Below are 18404 nucleotides of genomic sequence, written 5' to 3'. Positions count from 1 at the left end.
CGTAGGTTAACAGGGCTCGAAATAGGTCATAATTGAGTTAAAATACCGCGCCTCCGCTCTGAACCCGCTGGGATGCCGGGGCGCGAGGAGGTGAAATCCATCACTGGATGTCACAGTGGTCAGGAAAACCAAAATCTTTGAGGTCTTTTATGTGTGCGTGTGTGGGGAGCTACGAAACTGTTTTTAATGTCCTAGGAGTGACGACATTTTTATTGTGAAGATGGTGTATTTCTGATGCTATATGTTAGCCTGTGTGAACTAAAGGTTTCTGCCGATTTTCTTTGCTTTTTTATTGCTTTTGTAACGAGCAAACGTAAGTTCTGGTCAAACACCTCATCACTTAAGCTTTGGGCAAAGCATTCCAGATAAAAATCACTCACTTGCGGAGTTCGCATTGTCTGTTTTTCTTACTCCACATAAACCTCCACCTAACAAGCCTTTCAGAATGCTTCTGGACAGAATCTTCAACTTTGAATGCCAGAGTATCTCCAAGTCAAAATGTTATCAAAACAAACCATCTATCTTTTTCTATCTTGTTACCCAGTGCAAGCCTATCATTTCACATCCTGACAGTTAAAACAGGTTTATGATTGCAAGAGGACTTTTCCTTATCACAGTGTATACTCCACCCTTACGCTGTAAGGAGTGGGGCGCTTTAAAACAACAAACGAATTAAGTGTGAAATATTTACAACAAGCCACCGCCCCCTATTTTAATGGAGGCTCAAAAATCTGGCAAGACTTTTACACTTACGGGAGCTCATACGCTCAATACTCTGTATACAGATTTTAAATGAATCTCACACTGTACTCATTTTATTCAGTGCGGAGGGTGACTTTTGACTGGTACGGTTAGAACAAAAATGCACATAATAAAATGATCGTTTTTAGTGGATTCAGGCGTTTAGTTGGGAAGACTGGAACAACCAATATTACGTACAAGAACTTCTTGGCTTCCTGGCTTCCTTTCGGCGGTTGCAAGTGTTTTCGGCTCTCTTAGATGAGTGCCTGAAGTTATTTGAACTGACAGGATTTTTACAAATGGTTTTGAAGTGGCCTGCGCTGACTGCTAGATAAACCCCACCGCGGTTTAAATTGTCGGGAAAAGGAAAAGAGAAATGGTGATTGATTTGGAGTGCTTAATTAACTTCTAAATGTTCATCTAACTGTTCGGAAGAATTTTAACGGGGAAATATGGAATAAAATGAACAGGAGTGGTTACCGGCTATGTTGGAGAAAAAGCCGGTCTTTCTCCAGAGCTGCCCCCAGCATCTTTGCGGCTTCCCCTCCCCCCTTCTAATTGCCGCAGTTCCCGGTTTAACTCTTGTCTGCTAAGACAAAACCTTATTGTTCATCAGTCATAGCGCTCTTCATATTTAATTTTTTCAGCACATCTTACTTTGCAGAAAATCGATGTGCGATATAAGTTCGGTCGACAATAACGTTCAATGTATTCGTAGAACACATGTAAAGGTTGTTCAAACGGTTAAGAGGAATCCCACACCCCACACCCCACACCCCACACCCCACACCCCACACCCCACACCCCACACCCCACACCCCACACCCCACACCCCACACCCCACACCCCACACCCCACACCCCACACCCCACACCCTCTTTTAAAGAAGCAAATAAAAATAGTGGGGATTAGTCCTTGGAAATCACTATTGTTGTTGGATTGACTTTGTTTTCCTTACAAAACAACAACAGCAACACAAATAAACCCCAAACTGCCCCGTTCGTTGTATCTGTCTGTAAATTTTTATGATGCAATATGTTTCATGTCATATTGCAAGCTTGAACTCCGATCTCAAGTAAATTATTAAAATTAAAATAACCCTTGACAGAACGCAAATTGCCGTTTTAAATAATTGTATCTTGTTTATTTTTGTATTTTGTAATTTTCATTTCTGAGCATTCCTAGAGTAAACAATGATTTTTTTTTTGTCCGAACTATACACTAGTTAAAGGGAAGTATAAAGTATTCAAGGAATGTAAGTCGTTTGTAATGTAAAGAAATAGATTTAAATCTTATACCTTTCTACTCAAAGGTACTTCCAGAATTTGATAAGAATTAAAAACATACTAGATGTCTTTCTGAAGGAAACTTAAATACAGACAACTCACTGAACTGGAATTTGTAAAATGTACCGAGAATCACAGCTCATTGCAATCTCTGCTCAGCCTCATTTTGTAAGAGGTGGGAGATTTAATCCTGGGAGAGAGATAATATATAAATTTGAAATGAAACTTTTTGAAAACCAATAGTTTAATTTTGCCATATGTTAAAAAGTATATGCTAAAGTTTTGTACATCCATATTTAAAAAGTCACGGTTGTTTAGATTTTTTTTTAATGTCTGGAGCAAATTTTCACTTGACTATTTTAATATGATTATAAATTATATGCACAAACAGTACATTAGCCATATAAAATAGATCTGAGGACTCTGGCAAGTCATGAGTTCATGTGCACATTTAGAACTCTTTTTAAACCCAATCACAGTGAATCAATAATGCGTTGCCCATCGTGTGATGATAGAATTAATAATGGCCAAATAGATTATTATCTGACCTATTTCCTGATGCTCCAAATTATTTCACACTAGTGATTTCATCAAAGTATGTTTCACCATCCTGGGTATCTGTGTTTTCCTCCCTGAATACAGTGAACTATGGGATCACCAAAGTAGAAGGACAGCCCCTTCACACCGAGCTCAATCGAGCAATGGACGGCTGCAACAATCTCAGGATGTCTCCTGTGAAGGGGATGCCAGAGAAGAGCGAACTGGATGAACTTGGGGACAAATGCGACAGCAATGTATCCAGCAGCAAAAAGAGGAGACACCGAACTACGTTCACCAGTTTGCAGCTAGAGGAACTAGAGAAGGTCTTCCAAAAAACGCATTACCCGGATGTATATGTCAGAGAACAGCTTGCACTGAGAACGGAGCTCACTGAGGCCAGGGTCCAGGTAGGCACCAAAAGGCAGGGGCCTTACCGGGAGGGATAATGTTAGAATAACCGAATACTTGTATTTTGCCAAATGGAAGAAGCCTTATCAGCTAAGACTTGTACCAAAGTAACAGGTGAGCAAATTGGCCCACTAAAATTTCTTTATACTTGCAAAAGTTTTGACAAGAATAGGAGTTCAGAAGCTTAATAATGAAGTCATTAAAAAAAACAGAATTAGCATAGCTCTGACTTTTTTAAAAGCCCGATAACTTATCTCTACTTAATAAATAAATATATTTAATTTATTTTTTGCTTTTTTTTCAACTACTGGGATTTTATCTCTTGGATTATATACCAGTTATTTGCAAATTATCTATATACTGTCCCATAGATCTATAACTTTATTTCAGTTGGAATTTTTGTAATGGAAAATAAAATAAGAACACAAACTCTTAATAGTTAACTATATATATATATCATAAGTTATGTTTACTAATAAAATTTAAGACACATAAAATGGCTCATTTATAGTTTTTAGCCCCAACCACTTCAGCACAAAACACTGCTTTTTATTTGCAAAGATCTAAGTAATTATATATATATATATATTTCAGAGTAAATAATAATAAGGCAATTTAAGGAATTTTGTATGCCCTTGGTTACATTTATGAATTGTTTTGTCAAATAATTATAGCAGAATGTTCAAGGAATCTAATTTCTCAAAAGACTAAAAAGAAAAAATCTAGATAAAATGTTACATGCCTTCTTGGCAGTATTTCATTGTGGTTAGAGCTGATATTTTAAAATTACACTTTATCAGTTGTCAACTAATAGGTACAGGTTTGAAAGGCAGTAATAACTCAAAAGAAAGGACTTTTTCTTTTCATTTACTTTTATTGCTTTGCTTTAAGTGGGAAATTGTTGAATTCCCTCTGTCATAAACTGCTACGATAGAAGGATGAAAAAACTGGTTTCTTTCCTTTTGTTAACAGTCAGTTTGCATGTATGGTCCATTTGTTATTACTGACCACACATGGTGATTTGGGGCAGCAGGCTACGCTTGACTTTCCTCAAGCAAATGAATGCTCTATCCCAGTTCAGCAAGGTAGTATGCAGAAAGTTCGCACCAAGGAAGAAGGCTAGAATTGCCTGGTATTAACACCAGGCCTGCATGTGGTTTTTGTCCCGTGTCTATTATTTAAATTAGTTATACTTGTAACCATAGAAAAATATGTTTACATGCAGATGTATCAGCTGTTCCCTCCATGTTTCCCCTTCAGTGCAGATTCATATCTGTTCGAGGACACACCGAGAAACCAACCTGACCCATGTTAACACAGGTTGTTCTCTTTCATGCATTTTACAGGAGTGCAGAAATCCACACCCATTTAAAAAAGACTCGATTTCCAGAATACTCTTTGTGCCTCTATTGTAGAGTAAAGGAAAATGTGTGTTCTGATGTGGTTGGCCCCATCCATGGGACCTGGGACCAATATTTGATACTAGTGATATAACTTGAGAATGATAATTAACAGGTAGTTAAAGTCTTGCTTTAACTTCAGAAAGCTCTTTGGAGAGAAATATTAAAATCGCTACTTTATGTTTGGGCCTTGAAAAGTATATTAATAATCAGCCAAAGTTGTAATGGTGTAAAAATATACAAAATTAGCATTCACTACTGAAAATGTATCCATAAATTTCAACTAAAGTTTAATGAAGAGATTTCAACCATTCATATTTTATTTATACTTGATTTCCAGTTTGCAGAGTTGTGTAAAGGAGAAGGAACAATTTCTGAATGCTGCCCAGGTGGTATTTACCCAAAAATATCAAAGCTTTCATGTTAAATATAATTTTGTTTCTCCTTTTTAAATCTTGTAATACTAGAATGCAAAAAAATTTAAGAGCAAGAGAGGATTAAGAATTCCTCTTAGGGATATCATTCTTTGGACCAGGATTTCTAAGGTATAAATAGAGAAATCATGAAAGGAAGCTTGATGTCCCGGGAGAGGCTTACTGACTCCAGCATTCCCGACACTTGGTCCAATTTGCTCACTTATTTTACTATTCATAAATATTTTTAATTGCACATGATAAGTGTGGTTATGTGTTTTAAACCACAGTTTAACTTCAAGTAGAAGTTTAACTATCAGTCTTACGATAGGTATATAAAATTAATTTTCTAAGTAATCAAGGTATTCTGGCTGTCAGCAATTTTAGATAAGATACCAATTTTAATTTTTCATAGGTTTATTTAAGTTTAAATATGTCTCAGAAGAGTCTTCAGTTCATGGCACATTTTTAAGATAATTTGTTGATAGACAAAGATAGTAACTGTGTTATCAACTGGCTTGAGAAGAGGGGCCATATTGTCCCTGAGGCTTACTGCATCCACCTAGAGGATGGATACATGACAACAGGGTGATCATATTCACAAATGTCCCTTTTTTAATTTCCATAAATGAACATACAAACATATATGAGAAAACACACACACATATGCATACATACATGAATTGTCTGAAGACCGGTTTTTTTCTATTAAGTTATGTTGCCTCACGGACATATCATCATAGCAGAGTACAAGAGAAAGTAAAACACGTGGATCCAGTTTGGTTGTATAGAAATTCCGTTTTATTTTTTCCTTCATTGTTAATTTCTATTCGCTCAATTTTCCTTTCTGACTTGAAAATTTGAATGTCAAGTTTGCTTTGATGTAATGATCTTCAGCTAAAATTATGCTCTTTTGAAAAACAAACAAACAAACCTAGGTTTGGTTTCAAAATCGAAGGGCCAAGTGGAGAAAAAGAGAACGTTACGGCCAAATACAGCAAGCTAAAAGCCACTTTGCTGCCACCTACGACATATCAGTTTTACCAAGGACTGACAGCTATCCACAGGTATGGTCCATGACACTGAATGCTCACACAGGGCAGTGAATGTGGCTCGATTCAGAGGGTGAGTTTACACCTAGTACAATAGCAAGGAGTGAAAAATGTAGCCTCTAGAAAGCTTTTTCCATGTTTAACAAAGTTTTGATTTATTTATTTATTTTTATTATTTTTCTTTCAGAGTCAGTCACTGAAAAAATATTTTATGGTCTGTGCTTTTTGGGTTTGCTATCGCAGAAAAGAAAGAAAGAAAGAGAAAACAAAAAATAAAGGAAAAAAAGAAACTAGCATTTAATGATAGGCTGTAATTTTACTGTGTATTTAATAATCCAGGCTCATTTGCTTCATTTATTTAAGACAATATGTTGCCTGTCATAAAATTTGTGGCCATAATTTTGTGCAACATGTGAGCTACTGATGTTAAATGAGGCCTTTATATGATCAACTCTACTTCAAAATCTTATTCTTTTGCCAATCTTTTTTTTTCACATTTGATATCACTCATTCTTTCAAGAGCATATTTAATGCTACATAATCTTATAGACAATTTTTAAAATTAAGGTAAGAAGTATTTTTCATCTTTAAAAGTATTGATATTTCACTGTCCCGTTGCTTTCTTTTTGACCAATAATGTTTTCTTCATATTTGTACTTTCTGATACATTTGCATGAGTTAAAATCTGTCCTATTGTATTTTCTTGATATGGAATAATGGTGTTAGAACTGCATTGTTGATGTGTGGAAGGGACATGGGAATTGTCTGGAGCAGGCTATTCACTGTTTTATTCCTTGTTACTTCCTGATACATGCTTTAAAACACACTGCTGTAGAAACACATGTGAAATATATTCTGGATAAATACCTCTATGGTTCTGTAACAAGATCATCTCAGCTCTAAAAGTGAGACTAGCCATTCCGTTCAACGGTAAATTCACACCCTCTTTGTAAGTTCAGCCCTGTAATGATGTTCTTTCCTAGTATTCCTTTGCCTTTAAAATTCCTTTTAAAAACTAATTGAGGAACTTCTTCCTTGCGTATAATTCCTTGCATTTATTTTGCAATTTTATATGTTAAAAAAGGTGGTTGGACAGTACCAAGTTCAGCTGCTTCCCTTTAAAACAAGCCTAGTTCTGTTAAGAAATTAAGAAATTGGCCTGTGAACGCATCACTGGTGTCTTACAGGGCAGGCAATAAGCAACTGCTGTGGCCCAGCCTCCCCTGCCCCCACACCCCTCCGGAGGATTCAATAGGCCAGTGCTTTGGAAATGATTTGAATCATCACCACATGCTTCCAATATTATATCTTGTGCACTATAAAATTTATCTGAAAGCAGTTTCTACCTGGTTAAGCATGGCTGTCTTTTGCCTACTTAACGGTCACAGAGCTAGTGAAATCTTGTTCACCTCATATTTTTGGGTCACTTAGTTAAATTCCAAACGAAATGTTATGAATGTGTTTCTCCTCTGCATTGACAGCATCCTGGGAAGAGAAAATGTCATACCTTACAGATTTCGTTACTACAAGACCCTTACGTGCTTTCCAGGCTCGGTCCAAAGCAGGTTGCCTAATAACTTATTCAATAACAATAGCCTCATGTAATGTGTGTTAATTTTCTCCATTTCTCACATTAAGGAAATGGGGCACAGGAATAAGAGATATGCATTTACTGTCATTTGACTGGGAAGCCCAGATTTGACTCCTGTTAATTTTGCCTGGCTTTCACAACTTCTTTTTGAAAACATCATTTAAATATTTATTAGAATTTCAGAGATGAATATGATACTCATATCACTTTACCACTGCTTCCTCCCCCAATTCCTCCTAAGTCTCCCACTCACTCTCAAATTTACGATATGTTATTCAGTTATTATTGTTGCATTTACACACACACACACACACAGACACACACAGACACACACAGACACACACACACAGACACACACACACAGACACACACACAGACACACACACAAACACACACACAAACACACACACAGACACACAGACTCTCCTGAGACCAATTTTTTTTTTCTTCTGGATATAGTGGTTTAAGACTGACCTTAACTTAACCGTAACTGTCTTTACAAGTGAACGAATGCTACTCTTCATATTACCAGAAGCAGAGTTATAAAAGAGCTCCATTATTGGAATCTACAGTTTATTCAGGAGAGCCAGGAATGTACTCCACCCAAGCCAGTAAAATAATGAACGAGTGAGACTATGTTCACATCCTTTTGAAGCTACTAACTGCAGACTTTACAAGAGAAAGACACCTAATCTTGAATAGTTTTTGAGCAGAATTTAAGCAGTCTTACTTAGTAAGTTTCCTGCATAATTCTTGACTGAAATGCCTCATTGTGAATACTTCTGCTTGCCTTCATCCCTCTGCCTTTGAATCCTGTTTCTAGTTTCTATTTTGTGTTCCTGGCTGTTGCTCACCTTATTTTTGGTTCCTCTTTCTTATTTGCTGTTTTATAAAGCATTTTGTGGTACCAACTGGGATCTTTGTGAGGGCCTAGAACACTGACTACCATTCTCTTTACTAGCATCATTTTGCCATTGACTTGCTTCATCTCAAAGCTTTGGGCATCAGTTAACACAATATGGTGGCATCATAGCTATGACAGGTAGAGAATATGGTATTTCTACTCTTTTCACTTCCATAAATCATGGGGATTTTATAATTTCTTTTAAATCCCAAGGCATTTGAACGTTTGAATAAATTGGCTTTAACAAAGTATGTGAATGCAGGGTTATTGGACTGAATTTATTTTGACAGTGAAATTGATAAATGCCTGTAAAATGAACACTGTAACAAACTTTCATACTATTCTGTATTCGTGGTGTTTAAACTTCTTTTTGATCAGGAATCCTGAAATCAAGCATATGTCGCACTAAAGGCTAGCAAAAGCCAGGGAAGGATTCTCCTTCAACTTAAAAGTCTAGAGCAGACTGGTTTTAGTTGCTTTGAAAAAAAAATTATGTCAAGATTAGGTCTTCCAAGCTTCAGCCTAAAGGAAATGTTTTCTATCATGCAGCCTGAAAATAGAAACACATAATGGGAGAAGTAGGCACTGAAATAGCATCCTACAACACAGAGCAATGAGACATTGAATGTGGTACTGTTACTAATTACAGCGGGAAGAAAAGTATTAACTACAGAAAAAGTTGGAAACTGGAAAATGTTGGAGGCAGGGCAGAAATAAAGAATTAACAATTTGGCAGGAAAGCAAAAGCATACACAGAAATACGAGAAAAACAGAAAAGGTTTAAAAAATACAGTTTTCGAAGTATGGAAAATCACTGTCCCTAGCAGAGAGATCTCTATAGTGGACATAAACAGTAATTAATGTTGGGAACGTGCTCTAAAAACGTTTCATCTGGCTTTCATTACTTTTGCAGTGGTAATTTCATTCTGGAAATATCAGTAACTGTGAACTACCCAGGTGTTATTTAAACCCAGTTATTAGTCTTCTTTCTTATTGCCACAGACCCACTCGAGTACACGTTCTCTGAGGTTAGGCTCTAAGGCTTGTTTATGCAATATTGTCTTCTAAATTTATATAACAAAATGCCCAATTTTGACATTAAAATGTGACTGTCCCGTTTTACAAATCTAAAATTCTACCATTTTAAAATTTATTGAAGAATACCATAAAATATTTCAACAGTGTTGAAACTTCTTTAGAATAAGAGGTAATTTCTTTTTTAAAAAAAATTCTGCATTTTTTTTTGTTGTTGTTGCGAATGAACAAGATGAGCCTGAAAAATTTCTAGAACCACATACATTAAAGTAACTTTTTTATAAATGTACTGAAGACAGTTTAAATTAAGCGTATGGTTTGTAACTATAATCTCAGCACTCAGCAGCTTATGGAAGCCAAGTGAACAAGAGTTCAAGGCCATCTTGACTCATGAATTTAAGGCCAATGTGGGCTTCAAGAAATGCTGTTCAACCATACAAGCAAACAGCTAACCAACAAACCAGTCAACCAACCAACCAACCAACTAACCAACCAACTAACCAACCAACCAACCAACCAACCAACTAACCAACCAACTAACCAACCACTCCATATACACTAAAGCTAGGCATGGTGGTATTCTCCTGTAGTCCAACATTTAGGGGTCAGAGAACATCGGATCTTGTGAGTTCAAGACTGGAGAACTCAGTAAGAGCATGAGATTGATTCCCAAGCACCAGGTCTGAGGACTCACAGCTCTACATTTGGGCACCTGTGCTTACCTGCACATGCTTACAGGCACACACACACACACACACACACACACACACACACACACACACACACACGTACGCATGCTCATATAGTTGAAAAGAAAAATCTTTTCTCTTAAAAGTTCTTTGATTTGGTCTACAACATCAGCTGCCCTTTGGCAGCACTGTGATCCAGCTAAGGACATGACTATTTTAATATATTCTCATTGTTTGTGTGAATTCACTTTGTCTCTGAGAATTCTCTTCCTCACCCATGCAATATTTGGTCCTTGACCCTCTTAAGTCCTCCCTCTATCAGAACCCTCCCAAAGACAGTGAAGTGTCTGGTATGTAAGATCTCTATACTGTTTGCAATGTAGACTTTAAAAAGTATGATCCATTTTTTTCAATCACCTCTCTCTATCATGGTGATAATAAATTATTAAATAGTAAACTAATGTAGATGAGAGTACTGAATTGCTTCAATATTTTTCAATGTTAAAACAAAAATAAATATCAGTAAAGGAGAAGGTTTCTGCAGTCTCCATTAGATGGAATCCTTTCAGTTTAAGAAACTGATCCCTCCCCAGTTTCCTTCTTTAATACACTGGAATTTCAAACCCCATCACATCATATTGAATTTTCAATATTCTTTACATTTTATCAACAAACACATACTATTTACTGGCTTAGGAATGAGGGATATGTGAATGATTGAGACAAAATCCTCTGCTCTGTAGGTAGATTACAAGCTAAATAATGTTTATATTAAACTACACACACACACACACACACACACACACACACACACACACACACCCCTACCTCTTCAAAGAAACTAGTCCCAACTAACTAAAGACTTAACTGACTTTAGACTTGGATTTAAAAAGTAAGGTATTGGTTCTACAACTGATGATGATTTTTTCCCCCTTTATTCTTGAGGGTTAAACTGATTTCTGAATCTGAAAGCCCTTGTTTACTTGGTTTCTTTGGAGTTTAATCCTAGGATGTGAGGAAATCTTAGGGTTAACATAATGGTTTGCATTCAAACCCTGACTTTACCGAGTAATCACTTTCAGATTTTTGGCAAGTGAATTAACTTCTAGGAACATCTCTCCTCACTTAGGGTATGAGAATAAAAGTTCAGATGACATTTGTGAGTGCTGAGGAAAATAGTTTGTGCAAAGTCCTCAGGACAGTGCCTTGCACACAAGCTCTCAGTAAATGGCTGTGATCCTTAGAGTCACCAGTCATCAATATTTATCTTTTAAAACTGCTGCATTTAATCTCATCCAATGAGAGTAAAATTACTAGTTAAGGGTTTAAGGAAAAATCATGTTCCCTTAACTACATGTTTCAGGTTAAACTAGGACCACCAAATCTCTATAACTTTAGAAGTTTGGATACATAAGATTGAAACACCACAATATCTTTCTCATGAAGAAAATGTTTGCACAGAAAGTTTCAGTAAAAGGTTTGAAGTCATTGTTTTGTCTTACTTGTTCTACCTAAAATATGAATGTCTTTTGTACACTCTGTGGTGAGAGAGAGATATCAGAGTCCATGTTACCAAATGAACATGTAAGCACTTTATTATTTATTTTATTCCATTTCAGAATTTTTAAAGTAGTTGAACCAATATCTTTTAAAGTAATTGATCACAAAATTATACTTGACATATTGGGTAATTAATGTTCTTACTTTATAAAATAATTCTCATATGGTCAGTCATGAAATGTTACAGCAAAAACAGAAACCATAGTGTCATAAGGTCAACAAATCATATGGATAGTACTGATTTGAAAATGTCAAATTGTTATTGAACATGGATTCATAGCCTTCCGTCAATGCTTAGAATAAATAGGGGTTCATTGTTATAGCATTGAATTTGACATTTTTCATGGCTCTTTTATACCTTGAAAAGAAAAAAGAAACAGTTAATTGAATATATTACAAGAATGCATAAGGAAAACATGAAAGGAAATATTAGAACACACACATATACAAATGATTTCTTTAGAAATTAGAAAAGAGACTTATAGGAAATAAAGTTTGACTTGCCTACCAGAATAAATAGATTAAAACCTGAATTTTATTCTCATTGCTCTGAGAACTTTGTCTAAGTTCTCCTTTAAAGTTTTACCTGTATCATATTTAACTTAATTGGTGTATCTGTTTTTTGATATGATGTCTCATTGTACTGCACTAGTGTGTCTAATGCTATATTTATTCCTCATATTATTACAGATTTCTAAAAACAAAATCAAATTATTTAAAAATTATCACAAGAATATAATTCTAATTATGTCTTTAACAGCATATGTGTATTGTAAGCATAAGAATAAATAAATAAATAAATAAATAAATAAATAAATAGAAGCCATGCATTTGAGAGAAATCAAGGGCAAGTACATAGGAATTGTTAACGGAAGGAAAGGAAAGAAGGAAAATGACATATTTTTAACCTCAAAACATAATTAAAAATAATAAAATAAAATAAAATTCAGCTCAAAAATAATAAAACTACAAGATATTGTGGGCAGTACTTTTAGTATAAGCACTGATGAGGCAGAGGCAGAGAGTAAGAGAGTCAGAGAGTCAGAGAGTCAGAAAGGCAGAGAGACAGAGAGACACAGAGAGACAGAGAGACACAGAGAGAGGCAGAGAAGCAGAGAGGCAGAGGGAGAGGCAGAGAGGCAGAGAGACAAAGACAGAGAGAGAGGCAGAGAACAGAGAGGCAGAGAGGCAGAGAGGCAGAGAGGGAGAGAGGGAGAGAGGGAGAGAGGGAGAGAGGCAAAGAGGCAGAGGCAGGCACACCTCTGTAAATTGGTCAGCTTCAGTCTACTTAAAAAGTTCCAGGCCAGCCAAGGGTGAAAAACAGGACCCTGTCTTAAAACAAAGCAAAACAAAACAAAAGAACAAAACAAACAACACAAAACAACAACAACAAAACAACAACAAGAAGAAAACTAAGTTTGCTCAGATTTGAATGAATACATTCAAGGGGAGTAGATAGGATCAAAAAACATTCTATAAAAATTAAAACATTTGTTTTATATTATAGATTTTATGCATAAGTTAGACTTTATGAACGAAGTGATCATTTTAGCTTTTTCCGGGTAGTTGGGTATTTAATAAAATATTTCTTAATGAAAGCAAATCAAGTACATTTAGTTCAGACTGTCATGCACACTTTGAAATCTATGGTGAAATTGTGAGAAATGTCTGGAAAATGTACTATGTGAAAATGGTTTCTTCATAAAATTAAATAAAGATTAAATTTTATACAGAGAGAGAGAGAGAGAGAGAGAGAGAGAGACAGAAAAATCTCTCTTGCAATGCTGTCAATATCTCGAAGAAAATGAGTTTAGTTTCTGCTTACGAAGGAGCAACCTAAACCATTTTCTTCATCTCACATGCGATAAGTTTTAAGTTTTCCGTTTGATTTGGAAAACGTTAAGCAGAGTGTTGTGGCTGAGAGGAGCTTCCCAACTTCCTAATGATAGGCATTTGGTTAAGTTCCTGGACAGTGCTTTGAACGCATCCCTAGAACCTCTAAAAAAGGTTATAAAGCTTTTCCCCATATTGTATAGAAAACACACACAAAGAAATTTTATAGTTGTACAACATGTAAGTATTATATACTTAGAGATCCCCCAAACAATTGGTAAACATTTGGTACAGGCCATTGCAATATCTGTGAAATAGTCCAAAAAAAATGTTGCCCTGTTTAGCAGTAAAGCCATTTGTTTCTTCCATAATTAATGAAAAAGCATAGCACATTTTATTAACGAATAGGATGATGAGAGTTTCTTAGTCCCGCCATAGACAAAGAAACAATGCACAATTTTAGAAGATGCAACTTGTGGGTTCTAGGACACACTTTAATAAAGCTGTCATATGCCTAGGTAAGAAGAGGGCTTGCCTGGACTCCACTAGATTTAACTGTTCTATCACATACTGTCTTCAAGCACTAATCTACTAAAAATAGGTGATTTCCAGCAATGATGGCGGCTGCATGTATCCTAGGTGTATCACACCTGTTTTAAAATAAACGCACTATAGAGGCTGCATGTTGAAAGTGAAAGTGATGGACAAGTCAAGAAGCTCTATGGGAATACAATGAGGCAGTCTAACATCATGCCATTGGAGGAGGGGTTGAAAGGATCAGAGAAGATAGCAAGAGGAAGAGGAAGAGGAAGAGGAAGAAGAAGAGGAAGAGGAGGAGGAGGGGAGGAGGAGGGAGAGGAAGAAGGAGGAGGACAGACATGGGAATTTTGTCACAGTTGCCAAATGACAGGTTAGGCTTTTCATGTTTAAGAAAATAATACTTAGTCTGAGTCATGGTATGGGATATAAATGGAAGAATGGAATTCTTAACAACGTAGAGCTTATGTTCACAGGAAATGAATAAAATTAAAGTTGACCAGAGTATAATTGCATTTAGAAGTGCGACTCCAGAACCAGAAGTGTTTCCTCATTTCAGTTGATTTTTAAAATAGTACTGGGTGTTATTTCTATCGTTTTAATATAGATCACATGATCTGATAAAATACACTTAAAGAGTAAGCACCTTTAAAACGCATCAGCTGTCATGCACTAGGTACTGGCCATCCTTATTAAATATATAAATGGCCAGAGAGAATATTTTAGAGAAAATAAAATCACATTTTCTTGGGATATATAATATTATAATTTTTACCTGAAGTTTTGCTGTAGAAACCTATTAGACTCCTGAAGTTATATTTTTTAAATAAAAGCCATATTTGGGACAGGACTGAAAAGGAGTAGATACTAGGGTAAAATAATGTAGAAAAGTTTCTGAGAGTTCTCCTAATGTAATCAGAATACTTTTCTCAGTGTGCAGTCAAACATCATAAAACATCTCAAAAGTCACAGTAATGTGTCTGAAAAAGGAAGTAAATTGTAAATCGTTCAAAATATTTGTATATTCAAACTGAAATATTGCTATGAGTAATTTACTTTATCAATCTGGTCTGCCCAGAAAGTATTCCTTATGTATCAGAAATCTTTTTTTCTATCACAAATAATATATTGATATGCCTGATCAGATCCAGATAAGTTTATGTTAAAATAAAATCATTTGCCCTTTGATTTTTCTCTATAATCGATTTCAGACTTCCTTTTTAGATTTACAAGTAGATAAGTGCTAATTCTTTTCAGAACAAGTATCACCTTAGTTTATTATGGATCGTTTCTTTACCCATGATCCCTTTTACCTGGCTGGGTTATCACACTGGAAACATATTTCTATTCATGCACAATATAATAGATGACTATAATACATTTTAGCAACACTAGAAATTAGGAAATACCTCAAGAAGAGAAACAAGTAAATGGTCCCTATAATTATTTATTTTCAATAAGCAAACAAGTTTACCTTCCTTTCTCAGACATGTTACTGTGGCTTTTGAGAGGCTTTATGATGTTTTCTTGCACGTTGAGAAAAGAACCCAGTTTACATTAGAAGACCTAGTTCTATGGAGTAATGACATTAGCAGCCCTCTTGTTGGGTTGAGATCTATATATATAACCCAGCAATTATTTTCGCTGATGTAAAATGTGTGCACAGGAGAAAGTCAAATGTAAAACAAAACATCCCATAGTAGTTTAAGAATTAATCAAGTATGCAAATAATTATCTAGATGTTGGCATACTAGTCAAATCTGTGAATTTATATTTATAGTTACCTAAAGATATAAACAAGAAAAAAAGAAAAAATTAAATATCTTTATATAGGGAACTAATTTGAGAACAATACAGAAATAAGTATTTTGTTATTCATGTAAATCCCCAAAATGTTAAAAGTAGTTGACATTTTCTTTTATGTTTTAGAATAAGGAATACCAACCTGGTTTTTTTTGAAGATTTATTTATTTATTTATTATTATATGAGTACACGGTAGCTATCTTCAGACACACCAGAAGAGGGTGTCAGATCTCATTACAGATGGTTGTGAGCCACCGTGTGGTTGCTGGGATTTGAACTCAGGACCTCTGGAAGAGCAGTCAGTGCTCTTAATCATGAAGTCATCTCTCCCACCCTACCAACTTGTTTTGAGACACAAAGTAACATCTCTATCAGTGTAAGTTAAATTTAGGAATACCGTGGTCTATTATTAATAGACATAGGCTGTCACAAACTGTTACTCAACTTGGGTTTTGTAAGAATACATCAGAGGCTATATGCAGAAGCCTGGAATATGTAAATTACAAGATATCCACATGTGTCCAAACCACTGAAGATTCCACTTTTTATCATGACTCAGAAAAAGAAAGCCAGATGGGGTGATGATACACAGTGGTGCCACATTTAGTTTAAAAGTACACAGGTTGTCAAAAGCAACATGCCTGGAGTGATAGCACATTCCTGTAGTCCCGGTACCTAGTTGGCTGATGCAGAAGGATTGGAAGCATGGATATTTCCTGGGCTACGTGACAAGTTCCAGGCAAATCTAGACTACATAGTCAGTTCCTGTCTCAGATGGCAAAACAGAAAGACCATAAGCCACCACCCCACCCCCAGCAGCAGCAGCAGCAGCAACAGCAACAACAACAAAACAAACCATCTATTGTTTTATTTATCTGCATCTCTTTGCCTTGCTACGCCACCTTGCATCTCCAATCTTTCTTTCCCTCTCTTCTGCTTGCCATGATTTTCTGTGTCTCCCAGTAATTCCTATGGTCTCTCTCTCTCTCTTCTTCTTTTTTTATACTATTATTGTTCACATCGCTTTACTATTAGAGTTGAGATACTTTATATCTAAAATACAAGTTTAAAATTCTGCTTAGTATTCTCTTTACATGTTACCAACATAGAAAATTTTGTGCTCAATGATGTCATCATGTGCAATTATTTTATTTAGAGATTTAGTAATAGAAAATTTGAATTTCTTGGGCACAAATTGTGTTGTCTATGTTGTATTATGTAGCACAATAATTATGCTCACTTGACCCTTCCTAAGATTTTCAGATTTCCCTCTGTGATTCATTATTTGGTGATGGTTTATGGGTTAGGATTAGAGATTTGTTTTACATATCACATGTCTGTTTTGAATTTGTGATATCTGTTATCTTATATTCATACTAGAATAAATGTTTCAAATCTGTATTCTTCAGACTCTCAGTAATTTATCGAAGGGTAGATTATAGGACATAAGAATCAACAAGAGGGAAAATACTTTCTGAATAATTTCAGTTAAATATACTTCAGACAAAACTGCCTATATTTGTCAGCAGTGGTTTCCAGCACAAACTTCTGTGCTGATTCCTGCTTTAGAACTGAAAAAGAAAATCACAGCTGTAGCACTGTGTCTAGAAAGATTAATATCATCTTTAACTTCAGACCATGATTTAAGCTCCTTTAATAAACACATGAGAAGAAATCATGGATCATATCTAAATATCCTACATTCATCTTAAAATCACGGCTATAAAGAGAACAAACTAAGGAATTTTCCTGTGTTGAGTATTTTCTGTGGTTAGATATGTGATGATCTATTATAGTAAAAAATAACAATAATAACGTCTCAATATTTTGTTGTTACTGCTTTGAATACTTGGAAATTACGAACCTCCTACTAGGAACAAATAATGAATAACTAACTTCGTTAACATAAGGTAAGTAAAAGTGTAAACGTGAGAATGTGTGAATGTAATATTTGTTGTTTTATATATTCCAGATTCAGAACAATTTGTGGGCAGGAAATGCAAGCGGTGGTTCTGTGGTTACCTCATGCATGCTACCCCGTGACGCGTCCTCCTGCATGACACCTTATTCTCACTCGCCTCGGACAGATTCCAGTTACACGGGGTTTTCGAACCACCAGAATCAGTTCGGCCACGTGCCCCTCAACAATTTTTTCACTGACTCTCTTCTCACTGGAACTACCAACGGACACGCATTTGAAACAAAGCCAGAGTTTGAAAGGAGGTCTTCCAGTATCGCCGTCCTGAGGATGAAGGCCAAGGAGCACACAGCCAATATTTCATGGGCCATGTAACATACAGTACTCTTTTATTTTCCTTTTCATAGCAAAGTAAAACATTCTTATTTCTCATATTTAAAGGATGCCACAATAAGCTGCTGTGTGTGGAAGGGCTAAAGGTCAAGATAGACGGTGAGACCAGCTTACGTGAATAGTTGTTATTATTTAACATTTAAATCTAAGAATGGATTCCCTGAAAGGACTGAATAGGTTTACCATACACCAGCCTCCACAAACTCTGTTTTAGTAGTAAGTGTTTTTTTTTTCCCCTATTGTACAAGTCAATGAAATATGATCATGCAACTTCTTAAAGGAATAAATGTATTAAACAAA

The 18404-nt window shown here is 35.7% G+C and overlaps 1 protein-coding gene across 3 annotated transcripts in view; it reads left to right on the top strand.

The window, feature by feature from the left end:
- The window catches only part of Alx1 (ALX homeobox 1), a 19453-nt gene extending 1049 nt beyond the window's left edge, over positions 1-18404 (top strand). For all 3 annotated transcript variants that reach the window (XM_087555829.1, XM_087555828.1, NM_012921.1), the window contains 3 exon segments: positions 2670-2974; positions 5727-5855; positions 17766-18404. In XM_087555829.1, the coding sequence (XP_087411955.1) occupies positions 2670-2974; positions 5727-5855; positions 17766-18086 (755 nt within the window). In that variant the 3' untranslated portion in view covers positions 18087-18404.

This window comes from Rattus norvegicus, chromosome 7, assembly GCF_021556685.1.
Source record: "Rattus norvegicus strain SHRSP/BbbUtx chromosome 7, alternate assembly SHRSP_T2T, whole genome shotgun sequence".
NCBI lineage: Eukaryota > Metazoa > Chordata > Mammalia > Rodentia > Muridae > Rattus > Rattus norvegicus.
The sequence above is the reverse complement of the archived record's forward strand: the minus strand, read 5'-3'. Positions and strand labels throughout refer to the sequence as shown.